Below are 25014 nucleotides of genomic sequence, written 5' to 3' on the forward strand. Positions count from 1 at the left end.
AAAATTGGGGGTGGGGGTCGTACAAATTCCACAATTTTATCTGCATATTGTGCAAACCCTTTTACAACAAATTGGGTTCAGAATCTTTCCATAAAAGACACATGCAGGTACAGTGGACAAAAAATGGAAACGCCAATGTAGAGTCACTTAATAGAACTTTGCGCTACCACCGTGCGGCTAGTACGGCCTGTATGTGCCGTGGCATATAATCCACCAGCGTTTGGAATTCTGTAGGAGGGATGTGGCACCATTCTTCCATGAGGAAGTCGATCTACTCTCACCTGCTTGATGGAAGTGGAAAAGGCTGTCTCAGGCGTCATTCTAGAATATCCGATAAATGCTCGGGTTCAGATCTGGTGGCTGAGAAGGCCATGACATATGGATAACATCAGGTCATGCTCATCAAACCATTGGGTGACCACATGTGCCCTGTGGATGGGGGAATTGGGCGGAGGGGGGTCTCTTGCAGTCATGCTAGCCATAATTATAGGCAGTCATGTCTGCAGCATTTTATACTTGATCCTAAGCATGCTGGGATGCTATTTGCTTAATTAATACATGGGCCACACCTGTGTGGAAACCGTTGCTTCATGTCCCTCATTTACCCAGGTGTTTCTATTCTTTTGCCCACTACCTGTACGTTAATTTAAAAAAAAAAAAGAAAATGTGAGTATTCAAGTCGATGTGAATTATCACAGAGGCATTCCATTATGTTAAACTGAAATGTAAGGTTCTCACAGCTGTTTTTGAAAATAGGTGCTGGAAAACAATGCTCATGTGCTCCAAACTGTGTTTGTACTGCAGGAGAGCAAACACGTCGTCTCCTGTGTGTGCGTGAAAGTGACCACACAATTGTGTCCAGCAACCACTGCAGTCATCTGCGAAGGCCTGTCCCTTCATCCCAGCCCTGCAACACTGACTGCAAAGTACGGTATGTTGATTTTTCTGTGTGTGTGTGTGTGTGTGTGTGTGTGTGTGTGTGTGTGTGTGTGTGTGTCTTTGTCTTTGTGTTTGTATTGGATTGGATAATAACTATGTTATGGGCAATGTAAAAACTTTTAATAACAACAACCTTCCGTTTCCGGCTCCTTGGTCATGGTCGCTTGGTCCTCCGAGAGATCTGCTTCAAAAAGGCAAAGTAGTCATTTCGGATTACTCTGTGATGCCACAAATGTTATGTTCTGTCTCCCTGGAAATATTGGAAATATATTGGTACATATATTATTTATATATTCGAGTATTTATATATATATATATATATATATATATATATATATATATATATATATATATATATATATATATATATATATATATATATATATATATATATATATATATATCAGTTATTATGTGACTCCATACCATCAGTGGTGAACCACCATTAAGTTATCCCATCCAGCTATCGCTGTACCTTAATGGGAGCGATAAGCACCGTCTGCCACACGACACATTATCTCTGGCATCCACTCATTATATGGAATCGCCTGGATGCGGCTGGGAGTAACCAATCAGAATATAATTTCAGTTCTCCAACCTATTAGTGCTAATTTGCTCTTTTTGGGGGGGGGGGGGCGGTTCCTTCTGATGACTCCAATGCAGTATTTGGTTTTCTGTTTCATTACAATGATCGAAGGAAACAATTTATAAACCCAATCGCCCCCAAAAAGCTTAATCACCCTTAATACTTAAATCCCTTCTCCAGTTTTACTTGATTTATGAACACAGATCGCATGGACCCACCAGAATCACACTCAGAGAATCAGAATCACACTCAGAGAATCAGAATCACACTCAGAGAATCAGAATCACACTCAGAGAATCAGAATCACACTCAGAGAATCAGAATCACACTCAGAGAATCAGAATCACACTCAGAGAATCAGAATCACACTCATGGAATCAGAATCACACTCAGAGAATCAGAATCATACTCAGAGAATGGTAGTGAGGAAGAAGAGAGGAGAGGGAGAATCGAGTTTGGGGCATAAGTGCTCACCCAGGCTTCACGACAGGCACCATTGATGGACGTGTACCTGTCCTGATACAGTTTGGGTAAAGGGGAGGGGAGGGAAGGTCATTGTGGTATTGTGGTGCGAATTCGTCAGTCGTGCAGCCTCGTCCTCCACCACAGATCTCTGCCTCGCCTGCCCGCCTTCCGCCACTTGGACGGTGCGTCACGCCCAATGCAACACAAGCTCTTTCCCTCAGCTCAACATGTCTTTTCCCAGTGCAACATGGATCTTTCCTTCAGTGACAAACAGGTGCTTTCTCCTCCACAGCAGATCTCTGGCTCGGTCCAAAGGTAGTGAACAACACTTGCATTCCGCCTTATATACATACTGTTACGTGGTCCCCTCGGTGACTACCTGGTCTCGGTGACCCCCGGACCGTGAGAGGACCTTCGCCAGAAAGTAGTATTATATATGCGCTTTCGCAACGCAATCCCTATGAATTCCACCCAAGAGAAACTGATGTTCAATGATATATTTCCAGGGTAAGGATATCATACAATTTCAATGATACAATCACGGATATATTCCCCGAGCAATCAACAACAAACAACCATCAACAATTCCCAATCCACAATCAATTCCCTATATGATTAAGATGGCCATCTTATATATGTGTGTCCCCGTTGGTACTCACGACCCCCTTTTGGTCTCGGTCCCGCACAATGTCTCTGGGCCCCTCCTGACCAAGATGATGGTCGGCGTCGCCGCACTCGGGCGGTTGAACGAACCCCGGGTGGACGTGTTTCCACCGGGCAGGTATCGTACCAGGCACCACGGCTGCAGCCCCTCGTGGCCACGCGAAGCGGGTACGGGAAAGCAAGCCAAAAGCCCCACGCCGCTTGCAAGGCGTGCTAGGCCCCAACGTGCGACCCGTACGCGTCTTTTTAGACGGTGTCGCGAACGGTGCCAAACGCTGGGTCGGTGCACGGCCACAGGACAGTTTGACGTCCACCGGGCAGGTATCCGTCCCGGTAACTCCTCTCGCCAGACGGGCTCGGGAACGCCGCTTTTCCACACGGCTCAATATCAATCCCACCTTTCGTCGGAGCGGGGCGAGGAAGAAGAATACTCGTCGCTTTTCTTCCTCGTGTCTTTCCTCTTCCGTTTCCGGTTTCTTTTTCAGAAGGGCTCCTGACCCTCCAACCACAACAACCCTTAATCTACTACACATGGATAAGCAAAGACCTGAATGGTAATTCACATACATTCACATAAATATGTAACACTCCCCCCCCTTCAAGAAAGAAAGTTTGAACCCAGCGAAAACTTTCTTTGCTGGCCAATTTGGAGAAACAAACCAGATAACTCAACCCCCCCACCTTATCAGTTCCCCCCGGGTACAGTTATCACTTAAAAATAAAGCAACCCAAATTTCACCACAACCCCTCCAGATTACTCACTCTGGACTAAGCACCAGCAACGACATTGTCCCTGCCAAATCAAACTCCATCTCATGACCCTCTGACTTTGACCGTCAGTTTCTTGTGAATGAAGGTTAAGGGGTTGATCAAAGATCCAAAGTTAAGCAACTCGATAGCACTTTTTCCGGGAGGCCAAGCCGAGTATTCACTACATGGATGCCTTTAGGAACGTGGAGTTCACGGTTAGTCCGTGCAGGAAAGTTCTCTACATGGGCGCCTTGAGGAACGTGGAGTTCACGGTTAGTCCGTGCATGAAAGTTCACTACATGGACGCCTTTAGGAACGGCGTTCACGGTTAATCCGTGTAGGAATCTTGGCTCGGCGGCTCCGCCGCATTCAGTGCTTCAACTTCTCAGAACTTCCCTAATAATTATGGTGGGACCACTTGTCCCTGTAGTCCCATGAATAGCGGTCTCCTTCTCGGCCACTACTTTGCCAATCCTTCCTTCGGGAGCTGCCGTAACTCAGGGAGCCTCCATAATAATATTGATTGCGGCCACCACCAAAACTACCGCCCAGTTGTCCTCTCCTGTAGACCTCTCGACGCCTACGAAATGCCTTCCCTACTGTTATGGTCCGACCCTCCAAATCCTTGCCATTCCAATTCTTCTCTGCCTCTCTGGCGTCTTTTGTGCTGGCAAACGTGACAAAGCCGAACCCTCTTGACTGTTGCGTTTCCCAGTCTCTTACCAACCGCACTTCCACCAGCGGCCCATATCTGTTGAAGTCAGAGGTCAGAACTTCTTCCTCTGTTTTGAAGTTCAGTCCCCCTACAAATGACTTGGCACTTTTGTCGCCATCCCGAGCTGGTGTGGTGTTATTTTCCCTGCTGGGCTCTTTACCAACCCTCAGGTTACCATAAACTTGACCCCCGGCCAAATCATTCCCGATAACCACAGATACACCCTCTACAGGAAGCGTGGCTTGTAAACCGACGGTGACCGGTCCTGACACCAAATCGGACTCCAAATGGATGACATGAAGTGGAGCACTAACACCGCCCCCGATCCCCTGTAAACGAACACTATCCCCCGTTGCCGTCTCCTCGGACCATGGCAAAATGCCTTCAAGCATTAAAGATTGATGTGCCCCTGTGTCCCTCAATATCCTAACCGGTTTCCGGTTAGTCGAGGCTCCATCCCGTGACACAAACCCCTCTGAAATAAATGGTTGGTAATCCTTTTGATGGCGATTTCTCACAATGGCCATTGCATTTGGAGTCGTAATAGTCGGACTCTGCTCTGGGTCTTCCCTTTTCATGCGGTAACAACTGGACATCAAGTGTCCAGGTTTCTTGCAAAAAGCGCAAGTAGGCCCGGAGGAAAAACCCGTGGTCTGCCTCGGGCCCCCCGAACTATAAGTTTGTCTTGGGCCCGCATCCCTCTGATTTCGAACAGGTGGGGTATCCGCGTTGTCCCCATAATCCTCTCGAGGCCGCCGCCATGTATGGTCGTTCTCCGCACCTGCTGTTCCCCACCTCCCCTGCGGAGATCTAGTCGAGGAGTTAGGTTCGTGAACCCCTATTCGGTGGGTTAAGGCATAATCATCTGCCATGGTGGCTGCGTCCCACAACTTTGGTACTTTCTTTTCCTGCAGGTACACTTTGATGTCCTCGTGGACACACTGCTGAAATTCCTCCACCAGGATCAAGTCACGCAATGTTTCGAAGTCTTTCCCGACTCCTTTTGACTCACACCACCGATCAAACATGTTTTCTTTCACTCTGGAAAATTCCACATGGGTCTCACTCTCCCTCTTCCTGGCATTCCTGAATTTTTGCCTGTAAGCTTCCGGAACCAACTCATAGGCTTTGAGGATGTGCTTCTTCAGTACCTCATAATCTGCACATTGGTCCATTGGTAGTGCCGAATAAATCTCTTGAGCTTTTCCCACCAGCACACTTTGCACGAGTATGGTCCAGGCCTCCTCCGGCCAGTTTAATTGTCGAGCCACTTTCTCAAAGTGTGGAAAAAATTTCGCGACTTCCTTTTCACTGAACGGTGGAACCAGCCTCACATGTCTGCCCACATCCCAGGTTTTCTGGTTAGGTGTCGACCCCGTCAGCAAGGGTGGTGCCTCTCCCCGTTCTCTCATTAACTCCAGCTCCTTGAATTTAATTTCCTGCCGAAGCTCCATGTCACGTTCCTTTAATTCCCTTTCTGCTTTTCTCTCCTCTGCTTCGAGTTCCCTTGCAGCTCTCCTCTCCTCTGCTTGTTTCTCTTCTCTCCTCTCTTCTGCTTTCCTTTCTTCTTCTGCTCTTTCCTTTTCTGCTTTCCTTTCCTCTTCTTTTAACCTTTCCTGGAGTTCTCGTTCCACTCTCCTTTCCTCTGCTTGTTTCTCTTCTCTCCTCGCTTCTGCTTTCCTTTCTTCTTCTTTTAACCTTTCCTGGAGTTCTCGTTCCACTCTCCTTTCCTCTGCTTGTTTCTCTTCTCTCCTCTCTTCTGCTTTCCTTTCCTCTTCTGATCTTTCCTTTTCTGCTTTCCTTTCTTCTTCTGCTCTTTCCTTTTCTGCTTTCCTTTCTTCTTCTGCTCTTTCCTTTTCTGCTTTCCTTTCTTCTTCTTTAATCCGTTCCTGGCTCCGTAATTGCAACTCCAGTTTCCGGAGCTCAACATCTTCTGGTTCTTCGGGTAGCCACTCCCAGGCTAACTCGTCCCATGTTCCTAATCCCACCATAGATTGTATCACCGTGGCCTGCAACTCTGCCTTCCTCAAATTAGTTCGGACCTCCAAGTTAAAATGTTTGGCCAATTTCAAGAGGTCCGACTTTAGTAACGCTCGGAACTGTGCCTCACTCGGTGTTACCGCAAAGTTCTGTGCCACAAACGCCATGGTGACTATCGTTAACACCTGTTAACCTTCACCCAAGACTTTACCCCAATTTCCCCAAAAAATTTCCAATTAATACTTAATTAATAAATTTTAATTAATAAAAATATTATTTTATTATTTTATACAATTTTAGATCCCGGACGTAGACCCAATTGCGACTCCGCAAATCGTAATTTGGACGAGCCCCCAATTCTGTTACGTGGTCCCCTCGGTGACTACCTGGTCTCGGTGACCCCCGGACCGTGAGAGGACCTTCGCCAGAAAGTAGTATTATATATGCGCTTTCGCAACGCAATCCCTATGAATTCCACCCAAGAGAAACTGATGTTCAATGATATATTTCCAGGGTAAGGATATCATACAATTTCAATGATACAATCACGGATATATTCCCCGAGCAATCAACAACAAACAACCATCAACAATTCCCAATCCACAATCAATTCCCTATATGATTAAGATGGCCATCTTATATATGTGTGTCCCCGTTGGTACTCACGACCCCCTTTTGGTCTCGGTCCCGCACAATGTCTCTGGGCCCCTCCTGACCAAGATGATGGTCGGCGTCGCCGCACTCGGGCGGTTGAACGAACCCCGGGTGGACGTGTTTCCACCGGGCAGGTATCGTACCAGGCACCACGGCTGCAGCCCCTCGTGGCCACGCGAAGCGGGTACGGGAAAGCAAGCCAAAAGCCCCACGCCGCTTGCAAGGCATGCTAGGCCCCAACGTGCGACCCGTACGCGTCTTTTTAGACGGTGTCGCGAACGGTGCCAAACGCTGGGTCGGTGCACGGCCACACGACAGTTTGACGTCCACCGGGCAGGTATCCGTCCCGGTAACTCCTCTCGCCAGACGGGCTCGGGAACGCCGCTTTTCCACACGGCTCAATATCAATCCCACCTTTCGTCGGAGCGGGGCGAGGAAGAAGAATACTCGTCGCTTTTCTTCCTCGTGTCTTTCCTCTTCCGTTTCCGGTTTCTTTTTCAGAAGGGCTCCTGACCCTCCAACCACAACAACCCTTAATCTACTACACATGGATAAGCAAAGACCTGAATGGTAATTCACATACATTCACATAAATATGTAACAATACGTACTTGCTTAAGTGGGCGGAGCTTGGTCCCGCACAGAGCATCTTCATTGATGCGACTCCAGACACTCCTCCCTGCTCTCTTGTCGACACTGGCGGCATGGTACCAGCAGACCCGCTGCCGCTCATCTGCCTCACCAGCCTCAACGGGTATTCCCGCCACAGCGAATTCAAACGGAGAAGGTTCCTGCTCCTTGTCCCTTGTGGTTATGTGGTTTGTGTGAGGTGTTGGTGTTTAATCAATGCGGTGAGTGCTAGGTGTAAAATACGGGCTCAATGGGGGAACTAATGATATTATTAATGTCCGTGGTCGTGGTGTTTGAGAATTGCTAACATCATAAATGTGTCTGGATAAACAAAAGAACCAAATTGAATCTGTGTCTAACTATGTCTGGAAAGAAAAGAAACCACATTAAATACTGTGTGGCGGTTACCTTATTGGAACATAATCCACGGGCACGGGCTTTTGATTGTGTGGGCGTAACGTGTGCGCAGTTGTTGAAGCCACGCGTTACCTTATTGGGACATAATCAACGGGCACGGGCTTCTGATTGTGTGGGCGTGACGTGCGCATGGTTGTTGAAGCCACGCCCTCCGAAGTGGATTTTTGGCACTATAAAAAGCTGTATGAGTTCCGTTTGCGAGGGCTTTCTGTTCGAATAAAGGAGCTTTGAACACCTACAAAATGGCCTCGTCTTCTCATCATCCGCAACTCCTAAACTGGTGACCCCAGCTGCTCCCGAACGGATTCGGGGGCTGCAACCGAACATGGCAAGCGCAGTTTCGATCGAACTGCCGGAGTTTTGCGAACGTTTTCGGGGGCTCCCAACGAGCATGGCGACACCTACACTGGTGACCCCGGCTGCTCCCGAATGGATTCGGGGGCTTCAAACGAACACGGCAAACGCAGTTTCGATCGACCTGCCGGAGTTTTGGGAACGACGGGCGGCCGTTTGGGTCGCACACTGCGCTCGGCTCCTACTCTGCGACCAGAGTGGTGAGCCTGCTCCAGGATCCTCCGATGGGATGCGGGTGGCACTGCTGCTCGTAACTTCGCGCGGACTGCGCGCGGCACCTGCTCTGCGACCAGAGGGGTGCGCCTTCTCCAGGATCCTCCGATGGGACGTGGGTGGCACTGCTGCTCGTAACTTCGCACGCACTGCGCGCGGCACCTCCTCTGCAACCAGAGGGGTGCGCCTTCTTCAGGATCCTCCGATGGGAGTGGGTGGCACTGCTGCTCGTAACCGCGCGCACTGCGCGCGGCACCTCCTCTGCGACCAGAGGGGTGCACTTTCTCCAGGATCCTCTGAAGGGACACAACGGTACTGCTGCTCGTAACTTCGTGCACACAGGCCGAGTACTGCTGCCCGTAGCCTTCGCGCGCACTACGGCCAAGCACCTCCTCTGCGACCAGAGTGGTGAGCCTTCTCCAATGTGCGCTGCTGCTCGTAGCTTTCGCGCGCACTACGGCCAAGCACCTCCTCTGCGACCAGAGTGGTGAGCCTTCTCCAACGTGTGCTGCTGCTCGTAGCTTTCGCGCGCACTAAGGCCAAGCTCCTCCTCTGCGACCAGAGCGGTGATCCTTCTCCAACGAGCACAGCTCGTCACCTTCGCGCAACTACATACTACAACTACAACTCACGAAAACTCTACAACTACAGCTACAGCTCGCGTGTAGAAAGCTGCAACTCGCACAACTACTACTCCTACTCTGCAACCTCGGGAGGCCCGCGAGGAACCTCAGCAGCCTCCCCGAGGCCTTGACCAGCCCCTCGGTTGGCTCAACCCCACGGCGCGGCCATCCCCCGTCGGGTAAGTCCCCGGTTGGCCCACCCACCGCCAGGCCGCTCGCAGCCCCTGCTCGGGTCATCAGTCATTTCGGCCCGTGCGAGTGCATTCTGGGGGGGCGCATGTGGCGGTTACCTTATTGGAACATAATCCACGGGCACGGGCTTTTGATTGTGTGGACGTGACGTGCGCGCGGTTGTTGAAGTCACGCGTTACCTTATTGGGACATAATCCACTGGCACGGGCTTCTGATTGTGTGGGCGTGACATGCGCGCACGGTTGTTGAAGCCACGCCCTCCGAAGTGGGTTTTGGCGCTATAAAATGCTGTACGAGTTCCGTTCGTGAGGGCTTTCTGTTCGAATAAAGGAGCTTTGAACACCTACGAAATGGCCTCATCTTCTCGTCATCCGCAACTCCTAAAACTGTCTATTTATGCAATGGTAACCAGCCTAGTGCTGTGAATGTGGGTTATGAAAGGTGGTGGTGGTGGTTGTGGATAAGGATTGGGAAGAGGAAGAAGAACCTCGCTATAGCCCCTAGCGACGCATATACCGGTACCCTGTTTCCCGTTAAACCAAGGATTGGGGGCTATCTAAATATGAACTGTATATATGTATATATATATATATATATATATATATATATATATATATATATATATATATATATATATATATATATATATATATATATATATATATATATATATATACATATATTATGTTGGTAGACCAGCAGAAGGTATTTTGTAGATGGTCATCACAATCGTTACACTAACACTTGAACTTTCACTGTATGATGACCAAACATGTCTGCTGCAGCTGGGAGGTCGGTGAGCGTGGTGAATGCTCATCCCGCTGTGGTCCTGGCCAACGTGTTCTGGAGGTGCTATGCATACTTGCTGGCACAATCTATGGCCACAGGTAGTCGACGACTTCAGAAGTTTTCCCGACACCACGGAAGAGAGGCAGCCAATTGCCGGGTTGATACAGGACGTGGGAGAGGAAGGCTTCGAAAACATGCGGCCTGAGGAATAGAGGAGCTCATCACCTCCCATTGTGAGGAGCTGACTGAGGAGGAGTTGGAGGCCATAATTAAGGTTTCTGAGGAGGATTAGGGCAGTGAAAAGGAGGAAGGGGTGGAGAGGTCCAACCTGGCCGTCAAGTTCCTGGCTGAGGTGATACTGGATATTATGTATCACGAACCGCCGGGAATCTATCCCCTTTTTCCCCATTGAAACAATGCCCCGACATTTGCGGATTCAACATTCGTAGATTCGACATTCTCTGCATTTTTCAGGAACGCATTGCTGCGAATGTTGGGCTTCTACAGTATCGACTTAAACACTTTGCGGGTTAACATGTTCTATGAACTCTCTAGTTATTGTTCTTACTTTGTTGCATATTTCCACATATAATGTTTTTGCACCATTTTACACGATCTCTCAATCCTGATTGGCATGTCTGCTCTTGCTAAACCAATTCATGTGCCCTGACACATCACCACTTTATCAACCTTTTAGCTGCTAAAGGTGCTATCGTTTATCACTCGTTCCTTTGTTCTGCTTCATTCCTTTAGCACTCTGTTAACCTTCCACCCTCTGTCATTCAACTCTTCCATGAACCTAGATATAGCCTGCATATATTACATAATGCATGACATCAAGACATAATCTCTGGACAGGCATACTTGGTGAACACATAGTAAACAAGAAAAAGAGCAATCAGAGATTGCAAACCCTCGCCAGGATGTATTTTCAGTGGTTTTTAAGGCTTTTGTGTTAAAACAAATATGGCGGCTGAACCATGTGACCGATGACGTCATCATTTTTTTTTTACTCCACCAATTTATTCCGAGATGATGCTCAAGAAATTTCATCTTGATCGGATGAAGTTTTGTACTTGTCGAATTATGACGTCATAATGGAGGCACCTATATATATATATAGATGTCTCATTAACATATTTTATTCCCCATGGAGAGTTCTTTACAATGAGCCATGTCTCAATTTTTTCTATGCAGCGCTTTTGGAGATATGGAGGTGCAAACTTTTCGGTTTTTCCAAGATGGCGGCCGAACCACGTGACCTATGACGTCATAATTATAATTAAAAAATTCTACAGGTAGAGTTGCACCTATGGTGAAAATTTCTTGTCGATCGGACCAATGGTTGCAGAGAAAATCACATTTATTCTGTGCGGACAAACAAACAGACAGACAGACAAACAGACTCAAATGCAATACCCTCTCCTCAGGCGAGGGTAACAATGGCTATAGGTGGTATTTCCAATGACCTGTTAGATATAAGGGTACCATTTCAAGTAGCAGCTGACCTGTCCCAAAATGTATGCCCTTGGATGTGAATCTATATGTAAAATGGTACAGTGAATGTATGAAATTGGTTGTTTGGTGGTTTATTTTATTTTTAGTGTTGTGTTACTTAATGTTCTGATGTCGTGAAATGCATTCAAATTACACGTATTATGTTGGTAGACCAACAGAGGTATTTTGTAGATGGTCATCACAATCGTTACACTAACACGTCAACTTTCACTGTATGATGACCAAACATGTCTGCTGCAGCTGGGAGGTCGGTGAGCGTGGTGAATGCTCATCCCGCTGTGGTCCTGGCCAACGTGTTCTGAAGGTGCTATGCATACGCTATGACCAAGACCAACGTAACCGAGCTGTCATGAAGGATGAAGTATGCCAGCATTTGACAAGGCCAAGTAATCGGGAAGCCTGCGATGGTGACTGCCGCCATGCTGCTTGGCAGTACTCTGCATGGTCCCAGGTATGGATATGGTAACATGTCTCTCTGGCTGCTAAACATTTCTTAATTAACAGAGAAATAACGAAGGACTACTTTTGGGAATCTGTAGTACATTATTATGTTTGATGGGTGTTTTTTATTCCAAATATAGAAAAAACAAGACCAAAAGTCTAACAGCAGTGTAGCTGGGATTGTTTAATATTATAATAAAGCGCGATGCTGCGCGCGCTAATGCTTACGCAAAGAGCAAGCGGACAACGCGGTTCATAAAAGAGTCTTTATTCAAAGTACTCAAACTGCAGCACTAAACTGCTCAGGGCTGCGCGCTCCGCGTATATCGTGAGGCCACGCCTCTCTCCCTGGCGTGGCCCATCCCCACTTGGTGTGCGGGGTGATGTCACCGCGTCAGTGCTTTCGTGTCCGCCACACGCGCCCCCCCAGAATCCCCGCGCACCTGAAGGGTCAGTTTGCGGGGCAAATGGATGACCCGGCCGAAGCGCCCCCTGGCGACTGGCGGCGTCTGGGATGCAGGGATGCCATCTGGGATGCCTCCGGCAGCAGGACCGGGGGGCGGCGGGGCTGGGCGGTGCCGGGGGTCCGCCCGCAGGGGGGCGGCCCCGACGCGGGGGTCGGGCCACTGGCGGTGGATGGTCCACGTCGAGGTGGGCCGGCTTGAGGCGGTCTACAGAAACGCAGTCAGGAGTACCGCCGATGTCCAGGGTGAAGTGCTTCGCCCCGGTCTCCAGCACCCGGAAAGGCCCGTCGTACGGGGCCGCAGTGGTGTCCGGTGGGCATCGTGGCGGACAAAGACGTACTCCGCCGTGCGAAGCTCCGGGGCGACGTGCGTCGGTGGGTGCCCGTGGCATGCCGTTGGCACCGGGGCGAACTCTGGGCGGTCTCTTGCAGAGCGGAGCGCTGCTGTGCCGCGGACCATGGTGCCGTGGAGTCGGGGAGGAACTCGCCCGGCACCCGCAGCGGTTGCGCGAAGACCAACTCCGCTGCGGATGCGCGCAGGTCCTCCTTGGGCGCCGTCCGGAGGCCCAGCAGGACCCAGGGGAGCCTGTCGACCCAGCCGCCGTCGCGGAGGGTGGCCCGGAGCGCGGCCTTCAATGAGCGGTGAAATCGCTCACACAGGCCGTTAGCCTGGGGGTGGTAGGCCGTGGTTCAGTGCAGCCGGACCCCGAGCCCCTGCGCGACTGCCCCCCAGAGCTCCGAGGTGAACTGGGGGCCGCGGTCGGACGAGATGTCTGAGGGGGCGCCGAACCGGGCGACCCAGGTGGCGATGAAAGCCTGCGCGACATCCGCCGCCGTCGTCGACGCCAAGGGCACGGCCTCCGGCCACCGGGTGGTGCGGTCCACCATGGTGAGGACGTGGGTGAAACCCCGCGAGGGGGGCAGAGGTCCCACCAGGTCCACGTGGACGTGGTCAAACCGGCGTTCCGGCACCGTGAACGGGGCCAACGGGGCCTGGGTGTGCCGGTGCACCTTGGCGCGCTGGCACGCGAGGCACGTCCTGGCCCAGCCGCAGACGGCCTTCCGGAGGCCATGCCAGACGAACTTGTCGGCGATCAACCTTTGGGAGGCCCTCGCGCCCGGGTGGGACAGGCCGTGGATGGCGTCAAACACCTGGCGCTGCCAGCCCGCGGGCACGATGGGGCGAGGACGCCCGAGGGAGACGTCGCACAAGAGGGCCGCGCCTGCGCCGTCGAACGGCACCTCGGTGACACGGAGGCCCGTGACGGCGGTCTGCAAGGCCTGGACGTCAGGGTCAGCGGCCTGGTCCGCTGCCATCCGGGCATAGTCGATGCCGAGGTGGACTGTGTGGGCGACGGCCCGGGAAAGGCAATCCGCCACCGGGTTGTCCTTCCCCGCGACGTGCCGGATGTCCGTCGTGTACTCGGACACGGCCGAGAGGTGACGCTGCTGCCGGGCCGACCACGGCTCGGTGACCTTGCCCATCGCGAAGATCAGTGGCTTGTGGTCGACGAAGGCCGTGAACGCACGGCCCTCGAGCAGATGGCGGAAGTGCCTGACCGCCAAGTGAAGCCCGAGCAACTCGCGGTCGAAGGTACTGTAACGGCGTTCGGGCGGGCGAAGCTGCCGGCTAAAGAACGCCAGCAGTTGCCAAGCTCCACGCACCCATTGCTCGTGCACCGCGCCCACCGCGTAGTCTGAGGCGTCGGTGGTGAGGGCGATCGGTGCATCGGGCGCCGGGTGCGCGAGCATGGTGGCGTTAGCCAAGGCGAGCTTCGCGCCCGTGAACGCCGTGTCCATCTGCTCGGTCCAGGTAACGTCGCCTTTGCCCGGCTTACCTCGGAGAGCTTCGTGCAGGGGGCGCAGGAGCTGGGCGATACGGGGCAGGAACCGATGGTAAAAGTTCACCATGCCCAGGAACTCCTGCAGCCCTCTGATCGTGCGGGGGCGCGGAAACCCCTTCACCGCCTCCACCTTGGCCGGCAGGGGGACGGCTCCGTGCCTGGTGACACGGTGCCCCAGAAAATCGATTATGGCGGCGCCGAACCGGCACTTTGCGGGGTTCACAATCAGGCCATGCTGGCCCAGGCGTTCGAAGAGCGTGCGGAGGTGGCGTTGGTGCTCTTCGCGGGACGCGCTGGCGACGAGGATATCGTCCAGGTAGACGTAGACAAAATCCAAGTCGCGCAGGACGCTGTCCATCAGTCGCTGGAACGCCTGAGCCGCATTCTTCAGACCGAAGGGCATGCGCAGGAACTCGAAGAGTCCGAATGGCGTGATGACCGCCGTCTTCGGGACGTCCTCCGGCCTGACGGGGACCTGATGGTAGCCACGTATGAGGTCCACCTTCGAGAAGAAGGACATGCCCGCCAAACGGGCGGAAAAGTCCTGAATGTGGGGGACAGGGTAGCGGTCGGGAGTCGTGGCGTCATTGAGACGGCGATAGTCCCCGCACGGTCGCCATCCCCCGCCGGGCTTCGGCACGATGTGCAGCGGCGACGCCCAAGCGCTCTCTGAGCGCCGAACGATGCCGAGTCGCTCCAGGGTAGCGAACCCCACTTTTGCCACCGCCAGCTTCGTCGGCTCGAGGCGGCGTGCCCGGGCGTAGACCGGTGGCCCGACGGTGGGGATGTGATGGGCCACCCCGTGCTTGACGGCCCCCGCCGAGAAGGTGGGCCGCGTGAGGGCCGGGAAGCCGGCGAGGAGGCGGGTGAATGCGTCCGCTGCCGGAAGCGTACAGACCAACGTGGCCGGAACCGAACCGTTCGGCAAGCCGCTTGGCAAGCCGCTCGTTGAGCTGCTCGACGAGCTGGGCAGCGCACAAGCGAGCGAGCTGAACATCTCGGCCTGGACAAGACGTCTGCGCTTTACGTCGACCAGGAGCCCATTAGCGCACAGGAAGTCCGCGCCAAGCAGTGCCATGGGCACGTCGGCGGTGATGAACGTCCATCGGAAAACCTGCCCTCCGAAACGCAGAGAGAGGCAGCGTTTTCCATACGTACGGATGGGCGTCCCGTTCGTGGCAAGCAGCGCGGGGCCCCCGCCCACGGCGTGCTTGTCTGACGTGCCGGCGGGAATGACACTCACCTGCGCTCCCGTGTCGCACAGGTAACGGCGCCCGGATAAGGTGTCCGTTATGAACAGCAGGCTGCTCGAACGGCCGGCGCTCATCGCCACTATTGAGCGCCGGCCCGGACCTATCCCGACCTGTTGAAGGAACATGGCGGATGACATTGCCGAGCCTCGTGGCCAAACTTGGCGTGGAACCAGCACCAGGTGGTGGAGCTGGAGGAGTGTGGCTGGCTCCGCCAGGCCGGTGGAGTTGGCGGTTTTCGCCGCGGCGGTGGGCGGGGCGTGGCGGCGGTCACGAGGGGCGTATCAGCATGCTGCGTATGCTGTGGAAGCTGATGCTGTGGATCAGCAGCATCAGCCTCGAGGTCCGTGACGGCCGCGCCGACTCTCGCCCGCGTATCCGAAGCCGCGAAGTACCTGTCCGCCTCGGCTGCCAATGCTCGGGGTTCCGTTAGCCCGGTCCCGGCCAATGCGAGGCGAACCTGCGCTGGAAGTTGGCGACGGAAAAGCGCCCGGAATAGAGAACCAGGGGCTTCGTCGCCCAACAGTGACAGCATATAATCCATTCGGACCGACGGGCGCGTGTCGCCGAGCTCGGGGAGATCCAGGAGGCGGTCGGCCCGTGCGTCGTCCGTGAGGCCGAACGTGGCTAGGAGTAGCCGCTTGAGTGCCTCGTACTTGTGGCCGTCTGGTGGGTGGCGAAGGACGGACACAACTCGAGCGGCCGTGCCGGGCCCGAGGGAGGCGACGACGTGGCAGTAGCGCATGTCGTCGTTGGTGAGGCGCCGAAGCTGAAATTGGGCTTCGGCTTGAACGAACCAGACTTCGGCCTGGGCCTCCCAAAATTCGGGAAGTTTAATCGCCATTGCCTTGTCGTTGGCCATTGCAATGGCGTCGTGTTCGGAAGGATCGCTACGGCAGATCCAACGTCAAGGTCACCATATAAAGCGCGATGCTGCGCACGCTAATGCTTACGCAAAGAGCAAGCAGACAACGCGGTTCATAAAAGAGTCTTTATTCAAAGTACTCAAACTGCAGCACTAAACTGCTCAGGGCTGCGCGCTCCGCGTATATCGTGAGGCCACGCCTCTCTCCCTGGCGTGGCCCATCCCCACTTGGTGTGCGGGTGATGTCACCGCGTCAGTGCTTTCGTGTCCGCCACAATAAACCACAAACACGCATGATTAGCTTTTTAAACAGTCGCTAATGCTGTTTATAACATTAAACAAAGAAATTTGGAGGAATCTCGACATCTATGAGGTAAGTTTTACTTACAGAACTGAACGAAGATCTACTGTAATCTATATACCCCACAAGGGTTGGAGGTGTGCTCATTTACCAAGCAGCTAGTTAGCGCTTGCCAAACCAAGTTCCTTAACGGTTTTGAATGGAGTGCTTGCTCGAATGCTTAAACCACTTGGCGATCTCTCCACAATAAACTTGGTTAATGAACACACACCCAATGTTCTTGAGACCCGACCATAGATCGACTGTAATCTATATACCCCAAAGAGGAATGACCCTTCTTGCAGCTCCCGTAGTGAGCAGGTGTAAGAGTAAATTAAAATGTCGGTCAGTGGAGTCAGCCGTCGTAATGACATCATAGACGTAATGACATCACAGACGTAATGACGTAACGGACACAAAACTGCCGCTACTTTAATATATAGAAGATGAGATATTTTAACTTCCAATACGTTTGCAGTCACTACGGAGGGATTAGTGTTATGATTAGATTTACTATAATATTAACGTTATGTTATCATTTTTTCGAAAATGATATTACCATAAAAAAAAACCAATGCTAATTCCTTACTTCTGCGATTATTAATATTAGTGCCGAACACCGCTTATCACTGATTCATGAACCATACACCGCTTCAATCCATTAACTTTGTATTGGGATTAAAGTGTTATGGTTATATTTACTATATTATTATTATTTTTACGAAAATGATACGACTGACATGATACACTCGTGTATTAACAAACCTTGGCTTAATTTGTCTGAAGCGGTCTGAAGATGAGGCATAACGCCTAAGGCCTATACGTACCGTTTTGTTGGAAGAGACGTAACACCGATGCTTTCGATATTTGATGGTCATTTTAACAATCGGTTTGTTTGTGTTTCACACTGAATGAAAAACGTAAAGGTAGAGCATGGCGATTGTGATATATTACAGGTTCGACGATATGTTTGGCTTGAACGGTATATAAATCAAAATGGCGGTGTGCGGAGTCAGCCGCCGTACTGCCGTAATGACATCACACGTAATCACATCACCCTATCATGTGACCAGATCCTCAGCTCTGATTGGTATACGTTTGAGGGGACATACATACATACAGATGGACAAACACTGTTCTAGATGGCTTTGCCCGATGGGCTACGCCGTAAAAGATTAAACAACAACACCATACCATATATACTGAATTTGAATCCATTTTTGGACTCGGGCTAAAAGGAAAGTCTTCTCAGCTATTTGACTGCTTTTGCCATGTTTTATAAGCTACATCTTGTAGATGTGCTTAATGAGTTTTAACCAAGGTAAACAAGCAGGCGTATCCACACAAGCAATGGTCTCTTTTCTTACAGGTTTCCACTGGAGGGTGGGCCTTGGTGAGGAACCATACTTCCTCACTTTTTTTCTCACTTTTCCCTCCCCATATAAATTAGTCATATATCAAGCTGCACTTTGTAAATAACTCTACAAAACTCACCAAAAACATCAAAATCCTTCATAAAATTTACCAAAACAATTCTGCTCATCCTTTTTTCAGTTTTGATATTATATATAGTATTGAAGGAGCAGCGCTCCTGCTTGAGACGGACGAAGTGACGGACAAGACACAAACTCGTCCGAGAAGATGTTTATTGTATAATCATCTCGGGAACTCTGAAAGCCCGTTTATCGGGTTCGCATATATATCCAAACCAAAAAGCATACATCAGAACCAAAGCCCCGCCTCTCAGGCGAGGCACGCTTTGGTGGTCATGTGACCGACAGGTGCAAAGGATTATAACCTCGGCGCCGAGGTTTGGCCGCCGGTTACGTCACTGGCTTGGGCCGGGAGATTCTGTTGCTGGTCTCGAGCTTTGGGGGACCCATGGGTCGCTACACACGCCCCCCCAGAATCGACTTGGTCCAGGAAGGTCAACCTGAGGGGGGTCCGGATGACCCGACCGAAACGACCCCTGGCTGGTCCGGTGTGGTGTGGCTGGGGGGGGTCCGGTGTGATGGCGGGTGGCCGGACGGGGGGTGCAGTGGACGGGGGCGGCCGCACCGCGGTGGGAGAGCCAGCCGTGGCGGCTGGCCGACGTCCATGTGGGCCGGCTTGAGGCGGTCCACCGAAATCCGGTCCGCCCGGCCGCCGATGCTGACGACGAAGGACTTGCTGTCCCGTCGTAGGACCCGGAAGGGTCCGTCGTATGGTGGCCGGAGCGGCCCCCGGTGCGCGTCGTGGCGCACAAAGACGTACTCCGCCGTGCGGAGTGCTGGGGGGACGTAGGATTGGGGGTCGCCGTGGCGGGACGTGGGCACCGGGGCGAAACGTTGGGCGGCCTCCTGGAAGTCCATGCGCTGGCGCGCGGCGGACCGGGGGCTGGTGGCGTCGGGCACGAACTCGCCCGGGACGTGGAGGGCCTGGCGGTACACCAGCTCGGCGGTGGACACCTGGAGGTCCTCATTTGGAGCCGTGCGGAGGCCCAAAAGGACCCACGGGAGCCGGTCGGCCCAGCCGTCGTCCTGGAGGCCAGCCATGAGTGCGGCCTTCATGGAGCGGTGGAATCGCTCGCACAACCTGTTGGCCTGGGGGTGGTAGGCCGTGGTGCGGTGCAGGGTAACGCCCAACGTGCGGGCGACCGCGCCCCACAGTTCGGACGTGAACTGTGGGCCGCGGTCCGACGAGATGTCCGCCGGTGCGCCGAAACGCGCAACCCAGGTGGCGATGAACGCCTGGGCCACGTCGGCGGTGGTGGTGGAGGCGAGGGGCACGGCCTCTGGCCACCTGGTGGTCCTGTCCACCATGGTAAGCAGGTGGGTGAACCCCTGCGACGGGGGCAGGGGACCCACCATGTCCACGTGGACGTGGTCGAAACGTCGCTCGGGCATGGTGAAAGGAGCCAGCGGAGCCTGGGTGTGACGGTGGACCTTGGCCCGCTGGCAGGGTGTGCAGGCGTTGGCCCAGTCGCGGACGTCCCGTCGCAACCCGTGCCAGACGAAACGTGCCGACACCAGCCTCTGGGATGCCTTCCGGCCCGGGTGTGAGAGGCCGTGGAGTGAAGCAAAAATGCGACGCCACCAGGTGACCGGCACAACGGGGCGAGGTCGGCCTTGGGAGATGTCACAAAGCAGGACCGTGTCCGCGAAGGGGACGTCAGCCAAGCGGAGGCCCGTGTCCGCCACCCGGAGCACCTGCACCGTGCCGTCGGTGGCCTGGTCCATCGCCATCAGGGCGAAATCGACGCCGAGGTGGACGGCGTTGGCGCTGGCTCGAGAAAGGCAGTCGGCCACGGCGTTGTCCTTTCCGGCGACGTACCGGATGTCCGTGGTGTATTCCGACACGGCGGAGAGGTGGCGCTGCTGGCGGGCCGACCACGGCTCCATGACCTTGGCCATGGCGAAAATCAATGGCTTGTGGTCGACAAAGGCCGTGAACGGGCGGCCCTCCAGGAGGTGGCGAAAATGGCGGACGGCCAGGTACAGCCCGAGGAGCTCGCGGTCGAAAGTGCTGTACTTCAACTCGTTGGGCAGGAGTTGCCGGCTGAAGAACGCGAGCGGCTGCCAGGCCCCGTTTACCCATTGCTCATGAACCGCGCCCACGGCGTAGTCGGAGGCGTCCGTGGTGAGGGCGATGGGAGCATGGGGTACCGGGTGGGCCAGCAGCGTGGCGTTGGCGAGGGCCCGTTTCGCGCCGGCGAAAGCAGCGTCCATGTCCGTGGACCAGATGACGTCGCGCTTCGCCGGCTGGCCACGGAGGGCGGTGTACAAGGGCCGCATGAGTTGCGCAGCTCGGGGCACGAAGCAGTGGTAAAAGTTCACCATCCCGAGGAACTCCTGCAGCGCCTTGACGGAGCGGGGGCGCGGGAAAGCGGCGATGGCCTCGACTTTGGCCGGTAGCGGTACGGCGCCATTCCGGGTGATGTGGTGGCCCAAAAAGTCGATCGTCGCCGCACCAAAGTGACATTTGGCCGGGTTGACGATCAAGCCATGCTCGCTGAGGCGGCCGAACAGCGTCCGGAGGTGGAGGAGGTGCTCAGCTCTGGACGTGCTGGCGACGAGGATGTCGTCCAGGTAGGTAAAGAGGAATGGCAAGTCGCGCAGCACGCCGTCCATCAGGCGCTGGAACGCCTGTGCCGCGTTTTTTAGGCCGAAGGGCATCCAGAGGAATTCGAAGAGGCCGAAAGGTGTAATAACGGCCGTCTTCGGGATGTCGGCCGGGTGGACGGGCACCTGGTGGTACCCCCGAATCAGGTCCACTTTTGAAAAAATGGTCCGCCCCGCCAACCGGGCGGAAAAATCCTGGATGTGCGGGACGGGGTACCTGTCGGGGGTAGTGGCGTCGTTGAGGCGGCGGTAGTCGCCGCATGGCCGCCATCCGCCCCCCGGCTTCGGGACGATGTGCAGAAGCGAGGCCCAGGCGCTGTCGGAGTGCCGCACGATGCCGAGGCACTCCAGTGCGGCAAACTCGGCCTTGGCGACGGCGAGTTTGGCTGGGTCGAGACGGCGAGCTCGGGCGTACACCGGCAGGCCCGTAGTGGGAATGTGATGCTCGATGCCGTGACGCACCGCGACGGCCGAAAACGTCGCTCGCGTGAGGGCCGGGAACTCCGCGAGGAGACGCGCGAAGTCGTCTGCCAACGGGAGGACGCAGGAAAGCTTGGTGGGTGCGGAACGGCTCAAGGCGCACGCCAGCGAGCTGAAAGTTTCGGCGTTGACGAGACGCCGACGTTTAACGTCGACCAGCAGTCCATGGGCACAAAGGAAATCGGCCCCGAGCAAAGCCATGGGGATGTCCGCCGTCATGAACTCCCAGCGAAACAGCTGGCTGCCGAAGCGGAGGGCGACGGTGCGTGGGCCGAAGGTGTGGATGGCAGAGCTGTTGGCCGCGATTAAGGAGGGGCCGCAAATGGCGGCCCGCCTGTCCTCCGCCGAAGCGGGAATGATGCTCAGCTGAGCACTGGTGTCGCAGAGAAAACGCCGCCCCGACGCTTGGTCAACGATGAATAGCAGGTTTCCGGAACGGCCGGCGCTCATGGCTGGTAGTGAGCGCCGGCCCGACCATTTCCCGACTTGCCGAACGTGCACGGGGGTCGACATGATCGGGCCTGCCACCTGAACCTGGCATGGAAATAACACCAGGCCGGGTCTGGCGGGGGCTCCGGTCGACGCGTCAGGACCGGGTGACGCGGCGTCGCCGCTGCCAGTCGCGCCGGCCCGGCGGCCTCCGGGAAGGAAGCTGCATCGCGGGCGTCGGGCGGGTGGGCGGGAATCGCGCCGCGGGCACCGACTGGGCGGCGGGCGGGCTCCCGGCAGCCACCCCGACGAGCTGGCTCGCCGCTCCGCCGAGCTGGCTTGCCGAATCGATCTTGTCGGCCTCCCTGGCGAGGTCGCGGGGGTTCGTGATGGTCGTGCTTGCCAGGGCAACCCAGACCTGGGCCAGGAGCTGGCGGAGAAAAAGCTCTTGGAAAAGGAAATCCGAGGGATGCTCACCGAGCAACGCGAGCATGTAGTCCATACGTTCGGACGGGCGCGTATCGCCGAGCTCAGGAAGGTCGAGCAGGCGTCGTGCGCATTCAGCCGGGGAGAGGGCGAAAGCACCCAGAAGAAGTGCCTTGATGGCGTCGTACTTGCCGTCAGCGGGCGAGCTCTGGAGGAGGCTCAGGCAGTGGGCGGCGGTCACGGAGCCGAGCGCAGCGACCACGTAATGGTATTTCGTGGTGTCCTCCGTAATGCCACGCAGGGCGAACTGGGAGTCCGCCTGAGCGAACCAGACGGCGGCATGTGCTTCCCAGAAAGTGGGCAGTTTGAGGGACACTGCCGTGTCCATCGCGTGTCTTAAACTCGGGGTCACCAGTGAAGGAGCAGCGCTCCTGCTTGAGACGGACGAAGTGACGGACAAGACACAAACTCGTCCGAGAAGATGTTTCTTGTATAATCATCTCGGGAACTCTGAAAGCCCGTTTATCGGGTTCGCATATATATCCAAACCAAAAAGCATACATCAGAACCAAAGCCCCGCCTCTCAGGCGAGGCACGCTTTGGTGGTCATGTGACCGACAGGTGCAAAGGATTATAACCTCGGCGCCGCGGTTTGGCCGCCGGTTACGTCACCGGCTTGGGCCGGGAGATTCTGTTGCTGGTCTCGAGCTTTGGGGGACCCATGGGTCGCTACAGTATGCTGGTGAACAAATCAGTGTATTTATTTTTGTATGCAAAATTTAAGCCCATGGAAGAGTGAGCTGACACCATAGAAGGCAATGCACTCACAGTGATGCAATAGGACAACAAGTGGATGCAACATTGGGATGAAAGAACAGGAGGAGAAGTCCTAAATGCACTTTACTGACCACAGTTTGCACAGAAATGTTGAAGTGCACATATAAGAGGAGCTGATCTTGCAAAGTTGCAATATTATTGTTTTTGTGGCCCACAGTGCTCACGGAACTGTGGTGGAGGAAGTCGCTCACGCGATACAGCATGTGTGGACAGTTCTGGACAGCGTGTTGCTGACAATGAGTGTGGCTCACAGCATCAACTCAATGTGGAGACATGCGGACAGGGGCCCTGTCCAGAGTGGGTCATCAGCAGTTGGTCTGAGGTTTGGCCAAACTGACTAAGTTTTCTCGCTGTTTATTTATCTTTTTCTGCACCTGACACATAAATAAAGAGATGCACCATTCTTTTGATTTTTATTGGGAAAAATGCATTTCAAAGATCTTCGTATAGCTTGTATTACCTGGTCACACTTTGTGCTCTCTTGCATTTCCAGTGTATGGTGACCTGTGGCAGAGGTTTGCAGCGACGGGGTGTTTCATGTCGTCTTGGTGATGAGACTTGGAGAGACACAATGTGTGATTATGACACTCGCCCTGAGTCCACACGGCCATGCAAACTCCCTGACTGTGCTTTATGGCAGGTTGGGTCTTGGGGAGAGGTGAGTACCTTTCTTCACTTTCTTTAGATCGTCATCCGGTATTGCCTGGTGGATCTTGAAAGCTCACCTCAACCCCATAATGGACAAACAACTTGCAAGTGACTGAACAGTGCAACATAGATAATGACCAATCGTGTAACATTTAAAAGATGTGATTATGCAGTCACACATATTTTTAACGAGGTGGCTAGAAACGTTCTGGAATTAACGAGGCTAGAAAAGTAATGCAATGTGAGGATGCTCTGATATAAGATTGATAATTCTTTGAAACAAGGTCTACACACCTCTTCTTCTTCTTTTTACTCCAAGTTGAGATATATGGAAGGGATAAATGACATAATGGCTTAACTATTGACTGTCAGGGGGCAGAGGGGAATGCACCACTGCACTAAATTCATGTGCACCACTGTGCCACTGCACTAAATTTTGTAAAGGGAAGTGCAGAGAGGGAAAGGGCTCTGGGGTCAGAAAATGGAGAACACCTCGGGTGTGGGGATGGGAGACACCATGAGGTAGCGATGGGCATTAGCGTCTTGAAGGAATAGAGGCAAGAACATAATTCTGTCGTCTAAGCTGCAGTCTTGATTAGCGCTCAGGGTGGCTTGTAGCTGAAAATGTGGGAAAAATGAATTCCAGAACCTTCATTGGAGTGTCGTCTGCTGCCTGTGTGTTTGTAGCACCTAGACATTCCTTCGTTTCTATTATGTGCAGTGCTCAGTTACTTGTGGACACGGCTACAATGTGAGAGCCGTGCGATGCTTTGCTGGAGGCTACAGCCAGGAGCTTCATGATGACCACTGCAATGCCGCCACCCATCCCACTGACACGCAGGTATTGTCCTTATTGTGGAAGTAGCCCCTGTTGCCCTCTCGTATTAATTCTGTGTCAATATCCTTCTTTTAAATTATTGTTTCATGAACTTGTTGTTGACATGTCCTTGAACCATATTTTATCAGAACTGCCAAATCAACCCATGTGCTTCGGTCAGCAATGGCATTACTTCAGGCACAGAGCCGCAGCAAACACAGTGGCGCTTTGGGTCTTGGACTCAGGTGAGCATTTACCTTTTTGCTGCAGTTCACCGTAACGAAGCAGAGCCATTGTCTCCTCCTTATTTCAGACACCACTGTTGATCATCATATCTCGAGGTTGGTTAACCATAATTCATTGATATCATACAAAAAGTCACTTAGATACAGAAAAATGCCTGTACATTGAAAGGTAGTTGTATGTGTAATATCACAAGTGTAATATCACAGCACGATAATTACACATATCCACTACATTTCTTGCCTTTCTTTACGGCTGGGATAGTTGTATGGAGGGTAGTGTTGGCTAAATACTCTGACTTTCACGAATCTGAAATTGTTTTACAAATGTACCAGACCTTGAA

General features: G+C 53.5%; 1 protein-coding gene across 1 annotated transcript in view; it reads left to right on the plus strand.

Annotated features, from left to right (window-relative positions):
* Positions 1-25014, plus strand: part of LOC137424913 (A disintegrin and metalloproteinase with thrombospondin motifs 9) — a 218665-nt gene that overhangs the window by 157770 nt on the left and 35881 nt on the right. Inside the window, exons 19-24 of the mRNA XM_078776082.1 lie at positions 805-931; positions 11729-11939; positions 23121-23285; positions 23457-23621; positions 24333-24452; positions 24578-24673. Coding sequence (XP_078632208.1) covers positions 805-931; positions 11729-11939; positions 23121-23285; positions 23457-23621; positions 24333-24452; positions 24578-24673 — 884 coding nt within the window. The remainder of the gene's footprint in view (positions 1-804; positions 932-11728; positions 11940-23120; positions 23286-23456; positions 23622-24332; positions 24453-24577; positions 24674-25014) is intronic.

This window comes from Myxine glutinosa, chromosome 4 (assembly GCF_964187855.1).
Source record: "Myxine glutinosa chromosome 4, kmMyxGlut1.1, whole genome shotgun sequence".
NCBI classification, from domain to species: Eukaryota; Metazoa; Chordata; class Myxini; order Myxiniformes; family Myxinidae; genus Myxine; species Myxine glutinosa.